Genomic DNA, 25,468 nt, shown 5'->3' with positions numbered 1-25,468 from the left:
GTATATACGCGTGGTGAAGATTTTCACTTACCGCCGCCCCCACCGGAAGTCATGTGAGTATTCACGTGACTTTCGGTGGTTGCCATGGTAGCACAGGGTCATGTGATGACACCTGCAGCTATGACGTTTCACTTTCGTTTTCACCCGGCCCGGAGGCCAGGGAAGCAGGAAGTGACTGTATCTGCTGTTTACAGCTGTATAGCTGTGATCAGCAGATAGATCAGAGCAATCGGATTGCTGATCGCTATAGCCCCCTAGGGGAAGTAGTAAAATAAAAAAAAAGTAAAAAAAGGTTTTAAAAAAGAAAAAAGAAAAAACCTAAAAGTTCAAATCACCCCCTTTCGCCCCATTGAAAATTAAAGGGTTAAAAAAAATAAATATACACATATTTGGTATCGCCGCATTCAGAAATGCCCGATCTATCAAAATATAAAATCAATTAATCTGATTGGTAAACGGCGTAGTGGCAAAAAAAATCCAAACGCCAGAATTAAGTTTTTTGGTCGCCGCAAGTTTTACGCAAAATGCAATAACAGGCGATCAAAATGTAGCATCTGCGCAAAAATGGTACCATTATAAACATCAGCTCGAGACGCAAAAAATAAGACGTCACTGAGCCATAGATCCCAAAACATGAGAACGCTACGGGTTTCGGAAAATCGCGCAAAACGTACGCCACTTTTATTGGACAAGCTTGTGAATTTTTTTAACCCCTTAGATACAAGTAAACCTATACATGTTTGGTGTCTACAAACTCACAATGACCTCAGGCATCATACCCACACATCAGTTTTACCATATAGTGAACACCGTGAATAAAACATCCCAAAAACTATTGTGCTATCACGCTTTTTTTTGCAGTTTTTAAGTACACCATATGGTAAAACTTATAGTTTCATTTAAAATCACAACTTGTCCCGCAAAAAACAAGCCCTCATATCGCAAGATTGACGGAAAGATAAAAAAAGTTACGGCTCTCGGAAGAAGGGGAGCAAAAAACAAAAACGCAAAAACGGAAAGTGCCCCCGGGGCTGAAGGGGTTAAATTCCGAGAAAAGTCATATTTTTAGTTGTTTTTTTAATCTTTTTTGTTATGTTGCAGTGCCACCTAGATTTTCAGTGACGTTGGATGCTCTTTCCACTTTATCCATTTTGGATGAAACCTGTCCTTTTAATATCTCTGCGAGGTGTGTGAGAAAGAGTAATTTAAGAATTTAGTACCAGATACATGTGCACAGTAGCAAAGTAATAATCCTCATTTACGTTACATATCATTTTAGGTACACGTACGGCGAGCCAGTGCCTGGAACTGTATCAATAAAATGGTGCAGGGAACCAACATATGGCCGATTCAATAATTGCTTCAAGGACAAATATGGAGTTTGCTTCTATGAAAAGGCACAAGTAAGAGAGATCTCTCTGGATCAGGGATGCAGCTCAGGAAAAAGGATCTTGGGACATGTGTTGGGCTCTGTAAAATGATGAGCGAGCCCTACAATGCTCAGGTGCTCGGTAGTTGAAACGAGCAGATCGGACACTTGGACGTGCTTGACTCTAGTACCAAGCATAATGGAAGTCAGAGCTGCGACAAGGTATTTTGATGCCCTAGTCAAATGAAGTTCATGGCACACCCCCACTTGAATTTTTAGCCCACATCAAAAGAAATGGGTCAGAGACTAAGGTAACAGGACCCCAAACACAGTGTCCTTCCCCTCCGATGAGTCAAGTGAAAAGCTCTGATAATCACTTCCACTAGAATTGTTACCTGTTTCACAAACAAAACCAGCAAAAATAAAAAAAGTGGTGTACTTTAGAGGTGAGGCTCAACAGGGAGAGTGTTTTCATAATTAGATATTGAATCATTCATTGTTTGCAGACCATTTACACACTACCAGGGAAAAACAGCTATATACATCCCTGATATCCTATATTTCACCAGAACCACTATCAGTACTTTAATGCATCATCTGAATATCCATCAGTATATGAAAACATCACAAGAACCACTGTCAGTAAATAAATACATCAGTACCATCATCAGTACATGAGTACATCACCACAATCACCATCAGTACATGAATACATCACCAGAATCACCATTAGTACATGAAAACATCACAAGCACCACTGTCAGTAAATAAATACACCAGTACCATCATCAGTACATGAATACATCACCAGAATCACCATTAATACATGAAAACATCACAAGAACCACTGTCAGTAAATAAATACACCAGTACCATCATCAGTACATGACTACATCACCAGAATCACCATTAATACATGAAAACATCACGAGCACCACTGCCAGTAAATAAATACACTAGTACCATCATCAGTACATGAGTACATCACCACAATCACCATCAGTACATGAATACATCACCATAATCACCATTAGTACATAAAAACATCACAAGCACCACTGTCAGTAAATAAATACACCAGTACCATCATCAGTACATGAATACATCACCAGAATCACCATTAGTACATGAAAACATCACAAGAACCACTGTCAGTAAATAAATACACCATTACCATCTTCAGTACATGAGTACATCACCACAATCACAATCAGTAAATGAATACATCACCAAATTTAGTACAGCAATAAATTGTAATGTCAATTCAGCCCCATATACATTTGTATCTCATGAATCTACAACTTGCAGTATGTGTTTCAAAATAGTAAGAAGCTGCTGGCAATTGTTGTTATAAGTAATTATCAGACTGCAGACCATACAGCAACCACAGTACTAATGAGACGTTAGTTACCTTACATTTTCTCTGAGTAGAAAATGTCTTTTCATCTCCATCTTGTCCAGATGCCTTGGTGATTTTTCACATCCACAGTTCTTCTCTGCAAACATTCTCCGGTCTTTCGCAGCCCATCCCAGCACAGTTCCCTTTCAAAATAACAGTGTTATTAAAATTCCCTCGGCTTTGTCACACTATCTCCTCATCCTGCCCACTGCGTTATCTCCTCCAAACTGTACCCCTTCCTCACACTTTCCTCCTACACAGTATGATGGCCACCACAGCTGTCCATACAATATAATATCAACAAGAGCCCCCCAATATACACTATGATGTCTGTCACAGCCCCAAAAGCAGCATGACGTCCACCTCAGCCTCCCATTATATAGAATGATGGTCCCCACAGCATGCCACACAGTATTATGACACCCCAGTCACCGATACAGTATAATGGCCCCACAGCCCTTTTATATACAGTATAATGCCCCCTCACAGTATGATATCCACCACAGACTCCCAATATATAGTATAATATCCACAATAGCATCCAATATACACCATAATGTCCATCACAGTCCTTCATGCAGTATGTTGGCCCCACAGCAGCCCACACAGTAGAATATCCACCACAGTCCCAATATACAGTATAATGTCCCACATAGCCCTCTATACAGTATAGCCACCACTGCCTCCAACACAAGGTCCCAAACAGCACCAAATACAGTATGGTTACCCACTTATTATATCCCCACAGCACCTCTTGTAATGTCCCCATAGCCAGCCCCCTCCTGTAATGTTCCCACTGCCAGCCTCCTATTGTATTATCCCCATAGCCAGCTTCTTATGTCTCCTTAGCCAGCCTTTTATGCCCCATAGCAGCTCCTCTTGTAATATCCCCATAACCAGCCTCTTTTGTCCCTATAGACATACTCTTATGTCCCCATAGCCAGCCTCCTATCGTAATGTCCCCATAGCAGCCCCTTATGTCCCCATACACCGTCCCCTATGTCCCCAAAATAGCTTTTATGTCCCCATAGCCAGCCTCCTATCGTAATGTCCCCATAGCAGCCCCTTATGTCCCCATAGACCGTCCCCTATGTCCCCAAAGCAGCCTTTATGTCCCCATAGCCAGCCCCTTCTTGTAATGTCCCCATAGCCAGATTCTCATGTCCCCTTAGCCAGCCTCTTATGCTGAATAGCAGCACTCCTTGTAATATCCCCATAACCAGCCTTTTATGTCCCCATAGCAGCCCCCTCGTGTAATGTCCCCATAGCAGCCCCCTCTTGTAATGTCCCCATAGCAGCCCAATATGTCCTCATAGACAGCCCCTTATATCCCCATAGCAGCATCTTATGTCCCCATAGACAGCCCCATATGTCCCCATAGCAGTCCTATATGTCCCCAAAGCAGCCCCTTATGTCCACATAGCCAGCCCCTTCTTGTAATGTCCCCATAGCCAGCTTATTATGTCCCCTTAGCCAGCTTCTTATGCTCAATTGCAGCCATTCTTGTAATATCCCCATAATCAGCCCTTTATGTCCTCATAGCCAGCCCTTTATGTCCCCATAGCAGTCCCCACTTGAAATGTTCCCATAGCAGCCCCTTTTGTCCCCATAGACAGCCCTTTATGTTCCCATAGCAGCCCCTTCTTGTAATGCCCCATAGCAGCCCCTTATGTCCCCATAGCCAGCACCTTCCTGTAATGCCACATAGCAGCCTCTTATGTTCCCATAGACAGCTCATTCTGTCCCCATAGGCACTAGATATAATAGACTCCATTGTATTAATTGTAAAATAATAGAAAATAAAGGGAGCTTATACTCCCTAATCCAGGCTCCCTGTCCAGCGCACCTCCAACTCTTTTTCCATCTGGTGCAGCAGTGGCTGGACAGCGTGATGACGGCACGGAATTGCGCTGACGAGTACTGAGCACCCGAGCATGGTAGTGCCCGCTCATCACTAGTTACCAGTACAGAGCACCCGAGCATGGTAGTGCCCGCTCATCACTAGTTACCAGTACTGAGCACCCGAGCATGGTAGTGCCCGCTCATCACTAGTTACCAGTACTGAGCACCCGAGCATGGTAGTGCCCGCTCATCACTAATTACGAGTACTGAGCACCCGAACATGGTAGTGCCCGCTCATCATTAGTTACCAGTACTGAGCACCCGAGCATGGTAGTGCCCGCTCATCACTAGTTACGAGTACTGAGCACCTGAGCATGGTAGTGCCCGCTCATCACTAGTTACGAGTACTGAGCACCCGAGCATGGTAGTGCCCGCTCATCACTAGTTACGAGTACTGAGCACCTGAGCATGGTAATGCCCGCTCATCACTAGTTACGAGTACTGAGCACCTGAGCATGGGAGTGCCCACTCATCACTAGTTACCAGTACTGAGCACCCGAGCATGGTAGTGCCCGCTCATCACTAGTTACGAGTACTGAGCACCCGAGCATGGTAGTGCCCGCTCATCACTAATTACGAGTACTGAGCACCCGAACATGGTAGTGCCCGCTCATCACTAATTACGAGTACTGAGCACCCGAGCATGGTAGTGCCCGCTCATCACTAGTTACGAGTACTGAGCACCTGAGCATGGTAATGCCCGCTCATCACTAGTTACGAGCACCCAAGCATGGTAGTGCCCGCTCATCACTAGTTACGAGTACAGAGCACCTGAGCATGGTAGTGCCCGCTCATCACTGATTCTGAGTGCTGTGGTCTTACCAACTAATGAATCAAATTTGTGGATTGAACCAAACAAAAATAAAAATTTCTCTACAGGTGGACAATCTTTTAAATATAGTTCTACAGATGCTGGTCTATTTTTTTAACCCCTTAAGTATCTGTCGATTTTTCATTCTTGTACTCTTTTTCCCACCTTCCTTCTAAGAGCCATAAAACTAGGGTTTTGTTTTTACAGGATAAATTGTAGTTTTGAATCACATCAATTTATCATGTAATGTACGTACTGAAAAAAAAAAAAGTTCAGACAATTATACAGGCAGCAATGCCAAATATGTTTTTTTTTTATTTTTTTTTAAAGGGTGAATTTAAGTTTCATGCTTTTAATATTTCTTTCTTTCATTTCTTATTGTTTAGATTTTTTTTATGTTTTTTTACATTTTTTATTACTCATAGGATTCTGGAATTTGTTATCCTGCCTCCTGTACTGTATTGCAGTCTCTTGTATAATTAATGGTCTTCAATGAAGACCAGCCACATTCTGAACTTCATGGGAATAGTAACATGTGCCATCTTCCTCACTTTCAAGTAGCCGGAGGTTCCTCTTCCCATCCTTATACTGTAAATCTTCACGATGACCCAAAAGACGGTCTAGAGCAATAGAGGGTATACAGTGGGGAAAATAAGTATTTGATCCTCTGCCTATTTTGCATGTTTTCCCACCTACAAAGAATGGAGAGATCTGTAATTTTTATCAAAGGTAACTTCAACTGTGACAGACAGAATAAAAAAAATGCATAAAATCCCATTGTATGAGTTATAAATAAATAATTTGCATTTTATTGCATGAAATAAGTATTTTATCACCCAGCAACCAGCAAGATTTTTTTCCGTCAAAGACCTATTATTTTTTTTCATCAAGAAGCTACTTCTCTGCACTAAACATGGTTCTGAGAAAGGTCAGAAATCGGACCAAAACTACATGAGAAGACCTGGTAAATGCCCTGAACAGAGTTGGAGCCACAGTTTCAAATATTATCATTAGTAATACACTACGCCGTCATGGATAAAAATTCTTCAGGGCACACAAGGTCCCCCTGCTCATACCAGCACATGTCCAGGCCCTTTTGAAGTTCACCAATGGCCATCTGGATGATCCAAAGAAGGCATAGGAGAAGGTCATGTGGTCAATTGGGATGTAAATAGAACTTTTTGGTATCAACTCCACTCGCTGTGTTTGGAGGAAGACGAAGGATGAGTACATCCCCAAGAACACCCTCCCAACCATGAAGCATTAGGGTGGAAACATCATACTTTGGGGGTGCTTTTCTGCAAAGGGGACAGGATGACTACACCGTATTGAAAGCAGGATGGATGGGGTCATGTATTTCAAGATTTTGGCCAACAACCTCCTTCCCTCAGTAAGAGCATTGAAGATGGGTTGTGGCTGGATCTTCCAGCATGACAACCTGAAACACACAGCCAGGGCAACTAAGGAGCGACTCCGTAAGAAGCATTTCAAGGTCCTGGAGTGGCCTAGCCAATCTCCAGACCTGAACCCAATAGAAAATCTTTGGAGGAGCTGAAACTCTGTGTTGCCCGGCGATAGCACTGAAACCTGAAAGATCTGGAGAAGATCTGTATGGAGGAGTGACCCGAAAGATCTGGAGAAGATCTGTATGGAGGTGTGAGCCAAAAGATCTGGAGAAAATCTGTATGGAGGAGTGACCCAAAAGATCTGCAGAAAATCTGTATGGAGGAGTGACCCGAAAGATCTGGAGAAGATCTGTATGGAGGAGTGAGCCAAAATCCCTGCTGCATTGTGTGCAAACCTGCAAACAAACGTTTCTACCAAATATTGAGTTCAGTTTTTTTATTGTATCAAATACTTATTTCATGCAAAAAAAATGCAAATTATTTATTTAAAAATGATACAATGTGATTTTCCGGATTTTTTTGTGTTCTGTATCTCACAGTTTAAGTTCCCTACGATAAAAATTACAGACCTCTACATTCTTTGTAGGTGGGAAAACGTTAAAAATTAGGAGTGTATCAAGAACTTATTTTCCCCACTATAAAATCAGGGAGGATGGTAATGGAGCTGCAGTGTCTCTTCCTTGCTGTGTATGTTATGCTGTGAGAGGTGAGGAGGAGCAGCCTGGAAGATTTAATTTGCTATGAATATGTAAATGAAGACGTTAGCCAATATTTTGTTACTTTTGCACCAAGTTACATATGATATATTATCACCAGCGCTGGGTCATCTTGTAGTTTTTTTCAACGTTTGGGTAGAACTTAGTGACGTCACAGAGGTTTCAGTAATATATACCATCTGCACCACTTTATAAATTCACACTTGTCTTTAAGAGAAATACTGAGAAGATGTGTTTGATAAAATTTAAAATTTCATTTGTCATCATTTAAAATTTTTGAAAAGAAATCATAAAACAAAAATATACATGTAAAAAAGAAAATACAAAAAGACAAAACAGAAAACAAAAAAAGGATGTGGTAGGTGTAATAATATGGGTCTGCACATTATATATATATATATATATATATATATATATATATATATATATCCACACCTAGAGACAATGAATCAGTTGCTCCCAAAAAGGGAGGAAATCCTGTTACGAGACACTAATATGCACTACTGGAAAGCTACTAAGCCCAAGTGGTACAGGAATTCATAAAGCAAAACTCATTAAACAGGTACATACTTATCAAATGCTGTGTGCAGTCACACAAAGGTTGTAAAATCTAAAAGAAGACCCCCGACGCTCGTTTCGCATAAAGAGTTACAGGTTATTCATGGGGACATGTCTTTAAGAGAAGTTGGACTTATTTCATTAATATATCTAATAATTGAAAGGCAAGGTGTACACTTAAAACTTTTCTCAGATTACTGAACCCAAGAAGAATGAATGTAAATTCGAATAGAATTATTGAAGTTTCAGCCCAACCGACTATTCTTTTGTCAAGATAATTCTCTTGTAGGCAAACAGTGGCCCCAATACTTTGTATTTGTACTTGTCAGCGTCAGATAAGTTATAGTCAGGTGCTTTGTGCTCTTGTAATATTGCAGATATTTACACTACAATATAGTTCAATTAGTTTATAGCTCAGGATTGTTACGAACGTTCTCAGCCATGCTAACTTTGTTCTCATAAATATAAGTTAAGTCAACGGGATGTCAACTCTCTATTGTGTGCGTTATGACTGAGCAATGAGCCAGATGTGACCTGACCATGTCATTATGACCTACTTCATCCTCTGTGTGCCTTATATCAAATATTACAGTTGGATTCAGATGGTACTTACCATGGAGAAATCAACCTAACGTCCATCCAGATGGATATATCCGGATTTTCAACCAATCTCAATTTATCGGTAACGGTTACAGAAAATGGAACAGGTAACAGAAAGCATTGCTTCAATTTTACACACACACACACTGTATATATATACTGTATATATAGATATATGTTTAAAAAAATATATAAATGTATATAGACGGTATATATATATATATATATATATATATTCATATTTACATATTTAGATTTTTTTTTAATTTATTTATTTTTTAATTTATTTATTTATTATTATTTTATTTATTTATTTATTTATTTTTTTTTTTTAATCTTCTGTCTTTTAACAACAGATTAAAATAGACCAAAAAGTCATATGTGGCCCCAAATAGTTCCAATTGAATAAATAGCCTGTTTAACAAGCTTCATTCGCAGTTATGGTGCTCAAAAGACTGGTGACACAAAAACATATATATATTTTTTTAGTGTATTTATTATGCACAAGCAGTAAAAAAAAGAAACAAAAAAAACTATGTAAAGTTGATAATGCCGTAACTGTTTTACCGACCCACAGAATAAAGGTATACAACATTTATGCTACACAAGATTTAAAATGTAAAAAACAATGGCAGAATTGTTGTTTATTTCTCAATAAATTATTTTTATTTTTCCCCGTATGAGCTGTGTATACAGCAGTGGAGAAGATAATACACCATATTTATCTTCTCTCTCTGGCTATGCTTGACAGTAGGATACCCCTAGCCCCACATCTGCAAAATTTCAAGCAAGCTGCTTACATTGCATTAAGGTTTCTAGTCTGTGACAGTCAAAGGTTGATCAGCTCTTGCAAAGTTATGAAACTTTGTAAAACCCTTCCATTACCTTATGTTGCATCATTTTGCTTAAAACACATGCTTTTTCAACTGTTAATTTCACGCTCCTTCAAAAGCTGCTTTGATCTGCTGCTTTAGCAAGATTCCATGGCACTGGCTTCATACAGTCGGATCAGAATGTTGAACCAAGAACCTCATGTTCAGGTATTTAATTTTTTGCCTAGCGGCATTAAATCAACTTATGAATTTTGAATGTGCGGCCATTTATTTTTCATACCACATTGTTTTAAATAATGTTGGCATAAGGATTCTTATAAGAGATGCAGTTCAAAGCAACTTGGAAAAGAGTATGAAATAAGCAGTTAAAACAGCACTGAAGCATGGAGAGAAGGAAGCAAAATAAGGTATTGGAATATGTTTAAAAAAAAATCATAGCATTTCAAAGGCTTATCAATTATTCAGATAGCCCCTGTCTATGTGACCTCAGTGGTCTTTGAATTTAGACTTGAAGTTTTGAGGTAGTTCAGTTTATATTTGTGATTCTTGTGGCATATGAGATGCTGACTAACGCTCCCCCTTCCAATCTGATGGTCAATTATTAGGATTAGATAGTCTATGACTAGATTATTGAAGGTTGTAGTGATAAGAACAGACAGTTTTTGGAAGTTGTCTTCCAATCTACTTTACCAATTTCATTATTTCAAGGAAGTGTCACGAGAGTGTAGGGGTAACTGGAGCAGGGTCCTCTAAACTGGCCTTAGGCTAGGGACCCTGTGCTGTCCCTTATCCCTGGGCGGCACTGTGGCTCAGTGGTTAGCACTGCAGCCTTGCAGCACTGGGGTCCTGGGTTCAAATCCCACCAGGGACAACATCTGCAAGGAGTTTGTATGTTCTTCCCGTGTTAGCGTGGGTTTCCTCCGGGCTCTCCGGTTTTCTCCCACACTCCAAAGACATACAGATAGGGACTCTAGATTGTGAGCCCCAATGGGGACAGTGTTGCCAAAGTATGTAAAGCACTGTCAAATTAATAGCTCTATATAAATGAATAAATATTATTATTATATTATGATATATTATCCCAGAGGTAGGCTTGATGGTAGCCAGGTCTGGACTGCCAACATGACCCTATTTCCTGTCCGAAACCTGATATCCTCTCCCTCCTACCTCATTGTTACATATTGTTCCTGTCTGCCCATATATTGGAGGTTTTTTAACCCAAACAAATGCATTCGAGTAGGCAGGGTCCCAACAAAAAGAGGTTGCCTTGCCGCTGGCTGTTGGATTCACATCAAATCTGGCCTCTTTTGTGTGCTAAGTATCTCAATTTTTACATGTTTTTCATAGCAGTAATGCATGTCTATATTCCCATATTTATTGTTGCACATATCTTAGCACTGCAGTCTGCAGCTGTCTACTTTTTCTTAATATGTTTCATTTTTCAGTTCGCACCTGTTCACATTAGAAAGGTAGGACGTGCCATCAGTCTTTTTCTTACAAAGCCAAATTACAAAATAAATTCTACTCTTGATATTAATGAGCACAACTATCTGTTTGCCAGACTGACTTCTGCCATACCCAGGGAAAGAACTAACCAAATGGCACAATGTCACCTATACCCCCCTTACCGCCCTTTTTTTCTTATGACTTTTGTTAGTGTCAAGGTATGTGACTAGCCTGAATACGTAGGTGCCTTTAGCTGGTCCGGTAGTTAATTTTCTGGGTTTAACAGGTGCGGAATCAGACAAAATGACAAGAGTCAGATTCAGATGTGGTACCAGGGAGGGAGGAGGTAGTGTAACAAAACTCACATAAGCCAAGGGTAGGTAACAATGGTTACATAGATCCAAATAAGTTCTATGACTAAGATTACAGTAAAAGAGGAGTCAACCAAGAGTCAAAATATACAACAAAAATAATATACAAAAATTAGACACCCAGCTAAGGATAGGGAAACCTATCGTTCCCAATACACTTTATATAGTTGTTGGGCCGAGCGATGTTTTTGGATGATGATTTAGCCGGTTCTTTCTCTCCTGACTGTGTCATGCAGAGAAGCATTTTGTTTGGCCGCTGAAGCTTATGTGTTAGAGAACAAAAGTTTGGTAGGTGGGTTGTGCCCCATGATATAAATATTTTATATTGTGTGTACATACTGTTGAAAATTATAAATGTATGTTTTGATATTTAAGTGTTTTTAGAGGGGTACAGGTCCCAAATGAGCCAGGACTGTTCACCAGGAGGTAGCCATCAAGTGGTTGGGTTGGAGTACCAATGGAGCGAGTGTTAAGCGGCCTTTACACGCTGCGATATCGGTATTGATTTCGCTAGCGAGTGTACCCGCCCCAGTAGGTTGTGCGTCACGAGCAAATTGCTGCCCGTGGCGCACATCATCACTTACACCCGTCACTCGGACTTACCTTGCCTGCGACGTCGCTGTGGCCAGTGAACCGCCTCCTTTCTAAGGGGGCGGTTCGTGCAGCGTCACAGCGACGTCATACAGCAGCCGTCCAATAGCAGAGGAGGGGCAGAGATGAGCGGCCGTAACATGCCGCCCACCTCCTTCCTTCCTCATTGCCGGTGGACGCAGGTAAGGAGATGTTCGTCGTTCCTGCGGTGTCACACATAACGATGTGTGATGTCGCAGAAACGAGGAACAACCAGCGGCATGCACCCCCAATGATATTATGAAAAGGAGTGACGTGTCAACGATCAACGATTTTTGACGTTTTTGCTATCGTTGATCGTCGCTCCTTTGTGTCACACGCTGCGATATCGCTAATGGCGCCTGATGTGCGTCACTAACGATGTGACCCCGACGATATATCGTTAGCGATGTCACAGCGTGTAAAGCACCCTTTAGATTTAGCTCAAGGAAGGATAGGGTTAAGGTGGGAGTGAGAGATGGCAGGGCGGAGGACAGGAGGAAAAGCCCTAGAGATAAAAATTGGGTGCAAGAACGAGAAGACGTGGTAGCAGTGCAAGTGCCAGTTAGGGATCCCTGAGGTAACCTCTAGAGGTCCGGAGCCTATAACTCACCCCGGCCGGCTTAGATTGACGTATGCTAAGGAAGCCGTCAGGGCCCAGAAGCAGATGGAGGTTCCAAGAATAAAAGTGAAAGGAGGCGAAGACTCGTAGTATTGAGGATGAGGTCCAATTTCGGGGACAGGATGAAGGATAGTATCCTACACAAAGAAAGGAAGGCCATGTCTGTCATAACCGTGTGAAGAACAAGTAAATAGGACTGTTTGGCTTAGTGAACTCTGAAGTCGCGTGTCTCACTATCCTTATAATATACTTATCTTTCCCAACACTATCTGATTTGGGATCCATATGCATTAGACTGTTGGCCAAACGTGTCAAAATGTGGCTAATGTTAGTCTAGGATGTATGGATACACTTATAATTAGCACTAAAGGCAGTGGATAAAGATTTCAGACTGTCTCGGGTTCACTTTAAATGACCAGAAATGTATGTGTTCTGTCAATGCTTTACAAGTTCAACCCCAGCTTAGTGCCGATAAGATATATGTAAGTTTGATGCAGTCACTACTTATGGGCAGAATGGACGGAAGAGTAGTCAGGAAAAACGGGGTCTGGTAACGGGAGGACATGTACTGTATGAGCACAAGAAGTAAACGGAGGCGTAGTCAGGTCAATATCCGAGGGTCAGAAATCCAGGGAAGCACGTAATAGGTTCAGAGAGAAAACAGAGACGTGGTCAGGTAACAGTACGAGGTCAATAGGCAGGAGGTCATGACTGGAATAGGGAGTGGGCAAAGATGAGTCAAATAACAGTCTGGGGTCAGAGAACAAAGATCAGAACACTAGCAGAGGCAACAGCACAACAGCAAAACCAGAAAATACAACTGGCGAAGTTCTGGGCGAGCATGCTCAGTAAGAAGCCTGAGCAATTACCAGTAAGGAGGAACACCTGATTAATCAGCACCAACATGGAATCCTGCGCTGGCAAAGAAGCTGCTAGCTCAGTAACTCAGGGAGGCGTAACAGAGCAACTCCAAAGGAAAGATGCTCTGCACAAAGGAATTGTGTAACTGCCAGAAATGTAATTCAGGAAAATTCAGCAGAGCATCTTCTAGTCTGCAAAGATGCTCTACACAGATGAATCGTGACAGTAAGCACATGTGTTATGTCTCCAAAAGCACAAAAAAAAAACAAAAAAACCCAATCGGCGCAGTCTTTTTTTTTCTTTACTCAGAAGTTAATTGCTCATATTTTCTTCTCCAGAGATCCAAGTGACACAGACCCAGTATTTCTGGGTGACCACCCAACTCGCCAGGATCGCCTTTGATTATGAACATATGTGCCAATATTATAAAAGAGGACTCCCGTATCATGTTACGGTAAATGTCTATGGTGTTTAGACTTGGTGGAGGACACATGACAAGGATGATATAATAGTGTAGTGAGAAAAATCTCCTCCAAATTTTTTTAACTAAATATTGGCATATGCATAGCATGAAGAATTAGGTGCTCGACTTGTCCTAAATATCGTATGCCAAATTTAGCTTTTAGATAAGTTTGGTGGAACTTGTGTAAAGTAAAGTATCATCCCCAAAAAAAAGAAGACTGTTTCTTCCATGAATTCTGTACTAAACTCTTATCGACTGGAGAAAGATGTCAGTACAACACATTTATTAACATAGGCTTCTTGTATGGTAATTGCGCTGAGTTCAGTTTATGGGTACTGTACTGGTACTATGTGTTCAATATGTATAATACTAATACTGGATGTGTGCCGAGTGGGGTATTGGTAATATGGGTTTGGTTAAAAAATGCTGTATGTTTGTACTATGTGCATGATGTATTGGTGCTGTATGCATTCTCTATTGGTACAGGACCATTAATACTATTCGTTCTGAATGGGTACTGTATATTGGTATGGTACAGAATCTATACTAATGGGTATTGTATGTCAGTAATGAGGTTGTACAGAATATGTACCATATTTTGGTACTATATGTACAGTATGCTGTATATTGGTATTGTTGTATATTAGAACTGTGTGTGATGAATAAGTACTATATATTGTTACTATATGAATGCTGTATGGGTACAGTACTTTAGTAGTGTGTGTTGATATTACATGTGTGAATGAGTACTGAATATTGGTACAGCATATGTACTGTACAGAATTGTCCATTGGTACTGAGTCTATGTTGTATGAGCACTTTTTTATTGTTACTTTTTGTGTTGAATGGGTGTCATATCTCCTCCGGAGTCGTCTTCTGCTTCAATTACCAGACACCACCACTGTGGGCGGTGCTGGGGACGAGGGAGCAGTCAATGGCTCTGCTGGGTGCAGGCTCCGCTCATCTATTAGGCTGGGTTTCACTAGGACCTGCAGTACCACTGGGTGACTGTGATGGTGTGTGCCTTTCCGGCTGGAGTAGCTACCCTTCATCTGGGGCCAATGGGAAGGCACCACACTCCTCTTATGCTTTCTCTCTTCTGCTGGCAGATGCCAGATATAGTCCTGTAATTCCCTTCTAGACTCTGCTTCCTTGCTGTTTGTTTGTATTCCCGTATATTGACCTTAGCTTGACTACCTGACCACTCTTCTGCCTGCCGTTCCTGTACTTCACTGTTAGCTCCAGTTTTGACCCTTAGCTTGTTTGCCCGACCACTCTTCTTCCTGCCGTTCCGGTACTACGCTGCTAGTTCCGGTTTTGACCCTTAGCCTGATATCTGACCACTCTCCTGCCTGATAATTTTTGTCCCTGTTCTACCTTCTGGATTTGACCCTGCCTAGTTACTGCTCCTCTCAGGACTGCAGTCTTCCATGGCCAGCGATCACCTGGGCCTTGTCATAATTCTAAATCACTGTATAGGGGTTAAAGGGTTGCGAGGTCCGGGTTCCTGCTTTGTGGGCGGTTTCCACTATTCACTTGTTTCACCAATCCTGAGTCCGTGGCTCCAGGCAGGTGTCACATTGTTTTTTTTTTCTTGTACTAAATGAGTACTGTACTACCGGGGTCCCACAAAACGCAGGATAAACCAGGAACATGATACAATGGATGGCCCTGGGCTAGGGAGAGTCTAGGGAGCCTAAACGGAGGCTAATCCATTCTCTCCGTAATGTCCCCATATGGGTCTTTCCCCCAATCGCCAATCACGTGCCTAGGCCCTGGCTGACCCTGAACTGACCCTGGCTAGTGAGGGCCAGCGAGACGCTAGTCTCGCTACTGACTTAAGACAACAGGAAGTAGGTGAGACAAACAGGTTGGGAAGGATGCAACAATGAGAACTCCAAGATTTCTTCAGCAGGAGCTTTGCAGCTGCAACTGTACTAACACCATCACACAACAGGGATAAGCGCTTTCCATATGATCAGCTTAAAGGGGTGGTTCACCCCTTTTCATTACTGGTGACATCAATATTATATTGACAAACTAGGTTTTTCTCAAATACCTTGTGTTGCCAATTGTGCCTGTGAGCGGCGATATTGCGGTCTACTCACCCCTCACCTATGATGTCTGGTGATGTTACATCAACTGAGAGAGGCTCCAGTCTTCCTCAGTGACTGGACAGTGGGCTGCGTTTCACCGCTCCTCATAGCCCAGAGTTACAGCTTATCATCTTACGTGCTGTCTCCTTCACTGCAGAGATCCGCAAGCAGGAGCATCGCTGGGCTGTGGTGGGCAGTGAAACGCCGCCCACAGCCCAGTCACTCAGGGAGACTGGGGCCAACCATAGTGATGTCAGGTCAACTGGAAGTGGATGTTACATTACCAGATCCCAGAGGTCATGGAGCCCAGGGTCACGCGAAGGGGGTGAGCGAAGCACAACAGCGCCACTCACAGGCAGTATTGGCAACACAAGGTGCTTGAGAGAAACCTTGTTTCTCAACATAATATCGATGTGGCCAGTGATGAAAAGGGTGAACCACCTCTTTAAGGTTTGAGCTGAGCTATAGCCGACATGCAGTAGAGTGAGGAGTGGATATTTATAGCAGAAGGGAGTGTCTACAGCTGAGGTTACAGCTACTGGTTAGATCACTACAGGATAGAAATTAACCTTAACCCCTTCAGTGCCAGATAGAACAAGCTTCTGCAACATAGACACCTTAACGTTTGAGCTACACCCAACATGGAGCGGATATTTATAGCAGAATAGAGTGTCTGCAGCTTACATTTTTGCAGGATAGAAAGGAACTTTAACCCTCGTAGGGCCAAGTGGAATTATATATGCCCCAACGCAGGTTAAATGACGAGTGCACACTAAAGCGGATCTTCTGGTCCCAGATTACCCACGAGATCACATCAGGCTGTGTATAACCAAGCATCCCTGCCTCTCCCCTCCTACAGGACATGTTGTCACTCACCGCCGTAGCTGGTTTCTTCCATGTTGCCCAGTGTCCTTGCTCTCTTCCACATGTCTTCCTCCCACCTCCCGGAGTCTGTGCGCACATCACAGAACCTCCAGAAGTGCTCCTAGGGAGTGCCCCTCTCTTAAAGGGCTAGTGCGCCACTCCTAGGAAGTGCCTTCCAGCCTGTCGCTGAGAGGCACTGGGTATTTAAGGCACACTCCCACTAGGGGACTTGCCTGTTTAACACCATCAGTTTAGTCAGTTGAGTTCTGTCTAGTTAGTTGTTAGGTCACCCTGTCCATCCTTCCCATCTGGTCCCATCTCGTCCTGTTCCTGCCTGTACCTGGTCCCGTCCGGTCCTGTCCTGTACCTGGTACCAGCCAGTCCTGCCTGTTGGCACCTGGTTCCAGTCCTACCCTACCCATTCCTGATACCAGTCCGTCCTGTCCTGTTGGTGCTAGTGTGAAGCCCCAGAAGTGCGGTGTCGGTGCATTACCTTCAGGGACTCCACTCAGCTGGATCTCCGTCACTGGTAGGAAATCTTCTGTTTTGATCGTGACGCCACTCTCAGTATTGCGGTCAGTGGGGACCGCCACTGCAGGTTAGGGGACGCCTGGGGCTGATGGTGTGTGCAGTTAGTTGGAATAGCCTCCTGAGAGTGAGGCAAGCCCCAGGGCCCAGTGTAGGTTTGTAGTACCACAAGGCGCAGAATGACCACACAGGCAGGAATGTCTTTCAAGGGCTTTACTCACATTTGATGGCAGGGTGAGTAGCCCGGGCGTAGCTGAGATGAACCAGGTGGGAACCAGGTATCCTTCAGGCTGACTTTATGAGGGTGACTACTGACTCGCCTTCCTTAGCCCTTGGTGGTTTGGGGTGACCCCGACTTTGAGTCCCTATGGGGGTCACCCAGGGAAGATGCTGCAGCCTCTCTCCCCTTCGTTCGCCGTATGCTTGTTCCCCGGACCAGGCCACTCCAGCCTCTTGCCTCCTATGACCTATGGGCCCTAACTGCGGTTACGTGGCTGCGGCTTTTGTAGTGTTGTGGTGTGGGCTTTAAGAGCCCCACACCGGCAGGTTTAGCAGAAGAAAGCTGGATCTATCTTCGCTTCGGGATCTGCCGCCCGGTTGGGCCTGGTGCTCTCTAGCAGTCTCCTTACTTCCCACTCCGTGCACTCTCTAGCTGAAGCTGGCTTTCAGGCAGCACTCCTAGTTGACCGTTCTCCCCCGTCTGTAGCCACTGCGCGGGCGCTGTTAGACAGCAACAGCCCCACAGGTCTGCTCCTCACTGAGCCCTATGGAGTTCTGCTCTAACTGACTCACTGCCCCTCCTCTCCTGTTCTTGCCTACGCCACCTAGGAACCAGACTCTCCACCACACCCCTTGAGAGGAGATGGAGGCTCTACCCCCTCCACTATTCCAGTGAAGGTGAAGGCTTGCCCCCTCCTGGGATCCCCAGGGGTCCTCTCATGGGTACATGTGTGAGACCTGATCACTATGCGCCTGTGTTCCACACCCCAGTCAGCCTTCTGGATTACCTGTATTGTACTGTCCCCAGCATGGGTGCAGTACTCAGTGGTGCCTGACCAGGTCAGGGGCGCCACATTCCCCCTTAGTTATCACCAGCACGTCCTCGGGCTGCAAGACAACATTTTAAAATGCATAAAACATTAAAACATGTAAAACATTTTTAAAACCACCAGGTATCAGACATCACCACCCTCCACCCACAAGTCCGTTAACCCACCCAAAACCCTCTCAGGAGGCAGGTCACCGGTCCTGTTGGTAACCAGGTCTGGGCCATCCGTTTCCCCAGACCTTTCCTCCAATCTTCCTCTCCCGTTGGCCGCGACTTCAGCCACTTCTGGCAGGATGTAGAGGCGGCTTTCATGGGCTGGTGGTTTCAGGGTATACCTGGCCTGGTGGATCCGCGCCGTCAGCCTCTTCTGGCAGGATGCAGAGGCGGCCTCCACAGTTGGTGCTGGCCAGGTACCCTCTTTGTGGTGGTGAGCCAAGGCCCCATAAACAGGCGTGCTCTCTGGTCGCAGGTGAGCCAAGGCCCTTTTCTACGGACGGGCCCCCCTGGTTGCAGACGAGCCAAGCCCCTAAACAGGCTGGCCCTGGTGGTGGTGCCACTGGTGTAACTATTTACACTGCGAGAGTTTGTGGCTATAGCAAGTTCATAGCCTTAAGGTTTATGGTTTTCTCACAATAGTTTTTGTGGGCGCATTTCTTAAACGTTGCAAACAAAACTTTTCAAAACTGGTCAAACTTTCTTTACTTCTTTCTTTACTCTACTCCTCTTTTTCACTAGGGCGTGGGCATGTAGGGCACCGGCACCTGTGACTTTCTTGCTCTCCGTCGTCGTCCGTGGTTGTTTCATCTGTAGGATCTTTGTCTGTGGTTGTTTCATCTGTAGGATCTTTATCTTTCTTTTCTTGGTCTTCGTCTGTTTCCTTTTCTGCATCTGTTTCTGTATCTCTGTCTTGTCTTTCTTGTCTTTCTTGTCTTTCTTGTCTTTCTTGTCTTTCTTGTCTTTCTTGTCTGGGACATGGTGCTACGTCTAAGGCATAGTAGCCCCTTTCTCCTTGATGCAAGGTGAACTGTACCAAGTCCCCAATCTTCAAATTTCTGCCTGAATGTCCTCTGGGCAGGTGGGCTTGAACATCTCTCCGATTTACAAATATGCCCTCTTTTATTCCTTTTACTACAATGAAGCCGTATCCGCTTTTCAAGTTGAAGTCCTCTACTATTCCTCTGTAAAGGGGTCCTCTAGCCTGGGCTTGGGACCTTCTTAGGGTACTTTCACACTTGCGTTATTTTCCTTCCGTTACAATCCGCCCTTTTGGGAAACAGCGGAATCCGTTAACGGATTCCGCTGTTTCCCATAGACTTGTATGGGTGACGGATTGTACCAAAAGGAGCTGCGTTGCTTCCGCTGGGCGACGCTCCGTTGCTTCCGCCCAGCGGGAGCAACGCAGCATGTAACGTTATTTTGAGCAGCGGAATCCTCTGGATTTCACTGCGCATGCTCTTTTTTTTTTTTTTTTTTTTTTTTTTTTTTAAATCAAACTTTATTTTGGCTCGCGGTGGCCGAACGTTCAGCTGAGCGCCCGGCTGCCGGCAAGCGACAGCGCTCAGCTGAATGACCGGCCACCAGCATGCCCGGCCGCCGGCAAGTCACAGCGCTCAGCTGAGCGCCCGCCCGCCGGCATGCCCGGGCGCCGGCAAGTGACAGCGATCAGCTGATCACCCGGCGGCCGGCTGCAGGGAGCGATCAGCTGATCACCCGGCGGCCGGCTGCAGGGAGCGATCAGCTGATCACCCGGCGGCCGGCTGCAGGGAGCGATCAGCTGATCACCCGGCGGCCGGCTGCAGGGAGCGATCAGCTGATCACCCGGCGGCCGGCTGCAGGGAGCGATCAGCTGATCACCCGGCGGCCGGCTGCAGGGAGCGATCAGCTGATCACCCGGCGGCCGGCTGCAGGGAGCGATCAGCTGATCACCCGGCGGCCGGGAGCGATCAGCTGATCACCCGGCGGCCGGCTACAGGGAGCGATCAGCTGATCACCCGGCGGCCGGCTGCAGGGAGCGATCAGCTGATCACCCGGCGGCCGGCTACTGGGAGCAATCAGCTGATCACCCAGCGGCCGGCTGCAGGGAACGATCAGCTGATCGTTCACTATAGTCTGCCGCTGGTAAAACCGGGAAAAAAAAAAAAAAAAATCAAAACGAATTGCGTTGTTTTGCAGCATCCGTTGCATCCGTTGTGTCACTATATGCAACACATCCGTTGCATCCGTTACACAACGCAATGCAACGGATACCGTTCAACGCAAGTGTGAAAGTAGCCTTAGGCACCTTTTCTCCTCCAGGTCTCTGGCTGTGACCTCCCTCTGCTCTGGAGACTGTGGTGTTGGAGGACGCTTTGTTCTGCTGCGCCTTGTCTTGCGGGCTGGGTTCATGCCTGCAGGCTCCCAGGTGAGGTCTTTGGGCTGATCTTCGTCTGCTGACGGAGTCAAATCTTCCTCCTCCCAGCGGGAATAGGGCAGCATCTCCGGCTCTGGGTAGGGGTCTGCTGCGGTTGGCGTCGGAGTCAGCTCCTCAGCTTCCTGGCCTCCTCTCCCCCTTAGTTCTTCACTGCACTCTGGTTGTGGCAGTGCTGGGGATGGGCTCTCTTCAGCTGGTCTGGGCGGTGGACTCTCTGGCGCGGCTGCAGGGGTTGCCGGAATCTCCTTGGGGGTATACGGAGGGAGCAAATACCGATCCACCATCTCTTGTGGAAACTGGGCCTCTAGGTCAGCCTTCAGCTTCCAGTATTCGGGGTCCTCTCCTATCAGGGTCTTCCTAGCAGGGACCTCTCTGGACTGGGGAGCGGTGTCTGCTCTGGCCTTGCAGGCCGGGGAAAATGATGAGGTAGTCTTCTCTTCTTGGAGGGCCGCGCCTGGCATGGCGGCGGCCTGGTCTTGGCGGGCCGCGCCTGGTATGGCGGCGGCCTGGTCTTGGCGGGCCGCGCCCTGTATGGCGGCGGCCTGAATTGGCGTTTCTGTCGCGGCCGGTTCCTGGCGGGCCGGACTGGACACTGCAGCCGCGGTCTCACTTGGCGTCGCAGCCTCGATGGGGTCCATGCAGGCTGAGTCGGGCGTCGCAGCAGTGATCGGAGCTTGGCGGGCCGCACCCGGCGGGGCTGCGGCCTGGTTCAGCATATCACTTGCGGCGCGGACGAGCGTCGCTGCTGCGTTGGGGTCTTGGCGGACCGGGTTCAGCAGGGTGGCAGCCTGGGTCAGCGTCACACCTGCAGCACGGATGAGCACTGCCGTGGTGGTCGGAGCCCGGCGGGACAGGCGGGGCATCGCTGCAGCGGCCTGGGCTTGGCGGGCCGCACCTAGCGTGGCTGCGGCCTCACTCAGCGTCGCCGCATCGGGCGCCTCCTCTGGGACCGCGGTCGCAGCAGCTAGGGTCGGGGCTCTTGTTCTAGCCGGGGCAACACCGGACTCACCCATCGGGGTCTGAATCGTCGTCGCCGCTCGATCCGGCAGGCTCCGCGCTGCTCCCTCCTCATAGGTCCGCACCGCCGCAGCCATTTCCAGGAGCTCCGTGCGTTCTTCTCTGAGCCGTCGCACGATCCCGGCCTCCAGCCGGTCGCAGAAGATGGCAAGATCCCGGCACCACCAGGCAGCAGTGCCCGGTTCTGGGTATCCGCGTCTGGACTCCATTTCTTCTAGCAAGCTGCTGGCTTCTTCTCTGCTCCGCCGTCTCTGGACGCTTCCGCTTTCTTTGCTGGCAAGCTCCGAACTCTGCAGAGGATCTCTGGGTAGCCACACCTCTTCGTGGGCGGTAACTTCTTCCAGCGCGGGCTGCTGTTGTTTTTCAGCGCGCTTTTCATGGTGGCAATATGGCGGCGCTTCCAATTTTTCAAGCGGACCGCCTAGGCACATGGTCACCTGTCTGAACAGGTCTAGTCCTTATCCTGTTCGTGACGCCAGATGTGAAGCCCCAGAAGTGCGGTGTCGGTGCATTACCTTCAGGGACTCCACTCAGCTGGATCTCCGTCACTGGTAGGAAATCTTCTGTTTTGATCGTGACGCCACTCTCAGTATTGCGGTCAGTGGGGACCGCCACTGCAGGTTAGGGGACGCCTGGGGCTGATGGTGTGTGCAGTTAGTTGGAATAGCCTCCTGAGAGTGAGGCAAGCCCCAGGGCCCAGTGTAGGTTTGTAGTACCACAAGGCGCAGAATGACCACACAGGCAGGAATGTCTTTCAAGGGCTTTACTCACATTTGATGGCAGGGTGAGTAGCCCGGGCGTAGCTGAGATGAACCAGGTGGGAACCAGGTATCCTTCAGGCTGACTTTATGAGGGTGACTACTGACTCGCCTTCCTTAGCCCTTGGTGGTTTGGGGTGACCCCGACTTTGAGTCCCTATGGGGGTCACCCAGGGAAGATGCTGCAGCCTCTCTCCCCTTCGTTCGCCGTATGCTTGTTCCCCGGACCAGGCCACTCCAGCCTCTTGCCTCCTATGACCTATGGGCCCTAACTGCGGTTACGTGGCTGCGGCTTTTGTAGTGTTGTGGTGTGGGCTTTAAGAGCCCCACACCGGCAGGTTTAGCAGAAGAAAGCTGGATCTATCTTCGCTTCGGGATCTGCCGCCCGGTTGGGCCTGGTGCTCTCTAGCAGTCTCCTTACTTCCCACTCCGTGCACTCTCTAGCTGAAGCTGGCTTTCAGGCAGCACTCCTAGTTGACCGTTCTCCCCCGTCTGTAGCCACTGCGCGGGCGCTGTTAGACAGCAACAGCCCCACAGGTCTGCTCCTCACTGAGCCCTATGGAGTTCTGCTCTAACTGACTCACTGCCCCTCCTCTCCTGTTCTTGCCTACGCCACCTAGCAACCAGACTCTCCACCACACCCCTTGAGAGGAGATGGAGGCTCTACCCCCTCCACTATTCCAGTGAAGGTGAAGGCTTGCCCCCTCCTGGGATCCCCAGGGGTCCTCTCATGGGTACATGTGTGAGACCTGATCACTATGCGCCTGTGTTCCACACCCCAGTCAGCCTTCTGGATTACCTGTATTGTACTGTCCCCAGCATGGGTGCAGTACTCAGTGGTGCCTGACCAGGTCAGGGGCGCCACACTAGAGACTCTGCCTGTCCATCCTAGCTGTGCTGTCTGCCTTGAGCCACCCTGGTGGTCCCTGTCTGCACCTGAGACTCAGTCCTGTCTGCTCCTGTGCCGCCCCTGTCCTGGGGGGTCAACTGTCACAGTCCCAGTCGTCTACCCCATGTCAGGGTAAGCCCGGGGTCTCCCTATGGTCCAGTGGGTCCACTTTGCTCAGTACCATCCCAGGCATCGAGCGTTTCACCATGCCATGCTCATGACAATACATTGGTACTGTATATGTGCTGAATGGGTACTGTATGTTAGTGCTGTGAATGTACTCACTATTATTACTATATAATTGTACTATGTTTGTTGTATAATGTGTCGGTATTTTTATTGGTACTGTGTGTGATTAATGGGGGTACTGTGCAATTATTTTGTATGTGTTTTGTGCCGGACGCTATTGAGGTGACAGTTACTCCTGGATACTTCCCCCTCGTAACATCGGCAGCCGCTCCAGCATTTTTGTGTCGTTTGTGTCCTTATATTGCAGGATATTGTACATCTCTGGTCAATAACAATTCACATTTCTTCCACATATGATGTTTTTTTTGGATTTTCAGCTTTTTCTACTGGATGAGAACAGCCAACCTATAGTAGGTGAAGAGGTGGAAATTGAAGTTGATGGAGATTGGGAAATTCGGAGAATAACAACCGACAGCAACGGAGCCGCAAATTGTGACATAGACACATCCAATTTCTTTCAACCAAATTTTACAATTAGAGTAGGTATAAATCCTGAACTATTAATGAATATAACAGGACCATGTGAGAGAATTGGGCAGCGTGTTGTGAACATGGGGATAGACCCCATTTCTGGCCATTATAGGACTTGTATCCTGCATTTTTTACCAGTTTTCCCCCTTTGCAGTGTCTGTAATTTTCAGTTGTCTCTGAGCTGGTGGGTAGCTGCTATGAAGTCTCCCTTACACAGCACACACAGACATGAGGGATTCCTGCTCCCCTACCTCTATGTACCACAATGTCACAAGCAGCAGCTTAATCCTTAAGACACTCCATGTTTGGCTCCGAATACGTGGAGCGTAGCCAAAGAGTTAACTTCCTCATCATATATAGGAGTAGATGGAGTAGACCCTTAACCCTAGGGGGACACAGGTTGAATTCTTGAATTTTAAAAGGAATGTATCATCAGAAAATGATCTATTGTTTATATTAAGTTCTCATTTTTTAATGCATTTTTTAAATATTTTTGAGCATTTTAATTTATTTTTTGCTATCTAAATAAAAAAAAAAGCAAATTAACCCAAAATCTTGCAATTTTAGCACTGGCCACTAGGCCCTTTACTACAATCACACTTCCTGTTCTGTTGTGAAAACATTTCAGCAGTCTCATTATCATCACAGACAGGATAATAATGAAAGGCAATAGATCTGTATACAGTAGATAGCTCAGGATCCCACAATCACAATAAGTGAAGATTGAGTTCCTTTCTTCCCCCTTCCTTCACCATCACCTGATAAAACTTCAATGCAATTCAGCTTCACATCAGATTTCAAAGGACAAGGGTGAACCCCCCGCCTTGTGTATTTAGGGAGCTTACAGTTCCATGCATGCAAAGCATTGCTTTTCTCAAAAGTCTTAAGCTGGTGTCACACATAACGACGACGACAACGACGTCGCTGCAACGTCACCATATTCTGTGACGTTGCAGCGACCTCAACAGCGACGTCGCTGTGTGTGACACATAACAACGATCAGACCCCTGCTGCGAAATCGTTGCTCGCACCTGAATGCTCCAGGTCATTTTTTGATCGCTGCTATCCCGCTGCGCCATGCTGATAAGCTGATAATCCTTGTGTTTGACACCGCAGCAGCGACGCTACGCTACGTCTGAAACCACACAACGACCGTCGACGTCGCTATGATC

At 46.2% G+C, this 25,468-nt stretch overlaps 1 protein-coding gene across 3 annotated transcripts in view; it reads left to right on the top strand.

Annotated features, from left to right (window-relative positions):
• The window catches only part of LOC142310731 (ovostatin-like), a 215,987-nt gene that overhangs the window by 94,588 nt on the left and 95,931 nt on the right, over positions 1 to 25,468 (top strand). For all 3 annotated transcript variants that reach the window (XM_075348358.1, XM_075348359.1, XM_075348357.1), the window contains 5 exons: positions 1,102 to 1,186; positions 1,280 to 1,403; positions 8,754 to 8,868; positions 13,842 to 13,957; positions 24,143 to 24,304. In XM_075348358.1, coding sequence (XP_075204473.1) covers positions 1,102 to 1,186; positions 1,280 to 1,403; positions 8,754 to 8,868; positions 13,842 to 13,957; positions 24,143 to 24,304 — 602 coding nt within the window. The remainder of the gene's footprint in view (positions 1 to 1,101; positions 1,187 to 1,279; positions 1,404 to 8,753; positions 8,869 to 13,841; positions 13,958 to 24,142; positions 24,305 to 25,468) is intronic.

The sequence above is a fragment of the Anomaloglossus baeobatrachus genome, chromosome 5, assembly GCF_048569485.1.
Source record: "Anomaloglossus baeobatrachus isolate aAnoBae1 chromosome 5, aAnoBae1.hap1, whole genome shotgun sequence".
Lineage (NCBI taxonomy): Eukaryota > Metazoa > Chordata > Amphibia > Anura > Aromobatidae > Anomaloglossus > Anomaloglossus baeobatrachus.
This window is presented reverse-complemented; position numbering and strand designations above follow the sequence as displayed.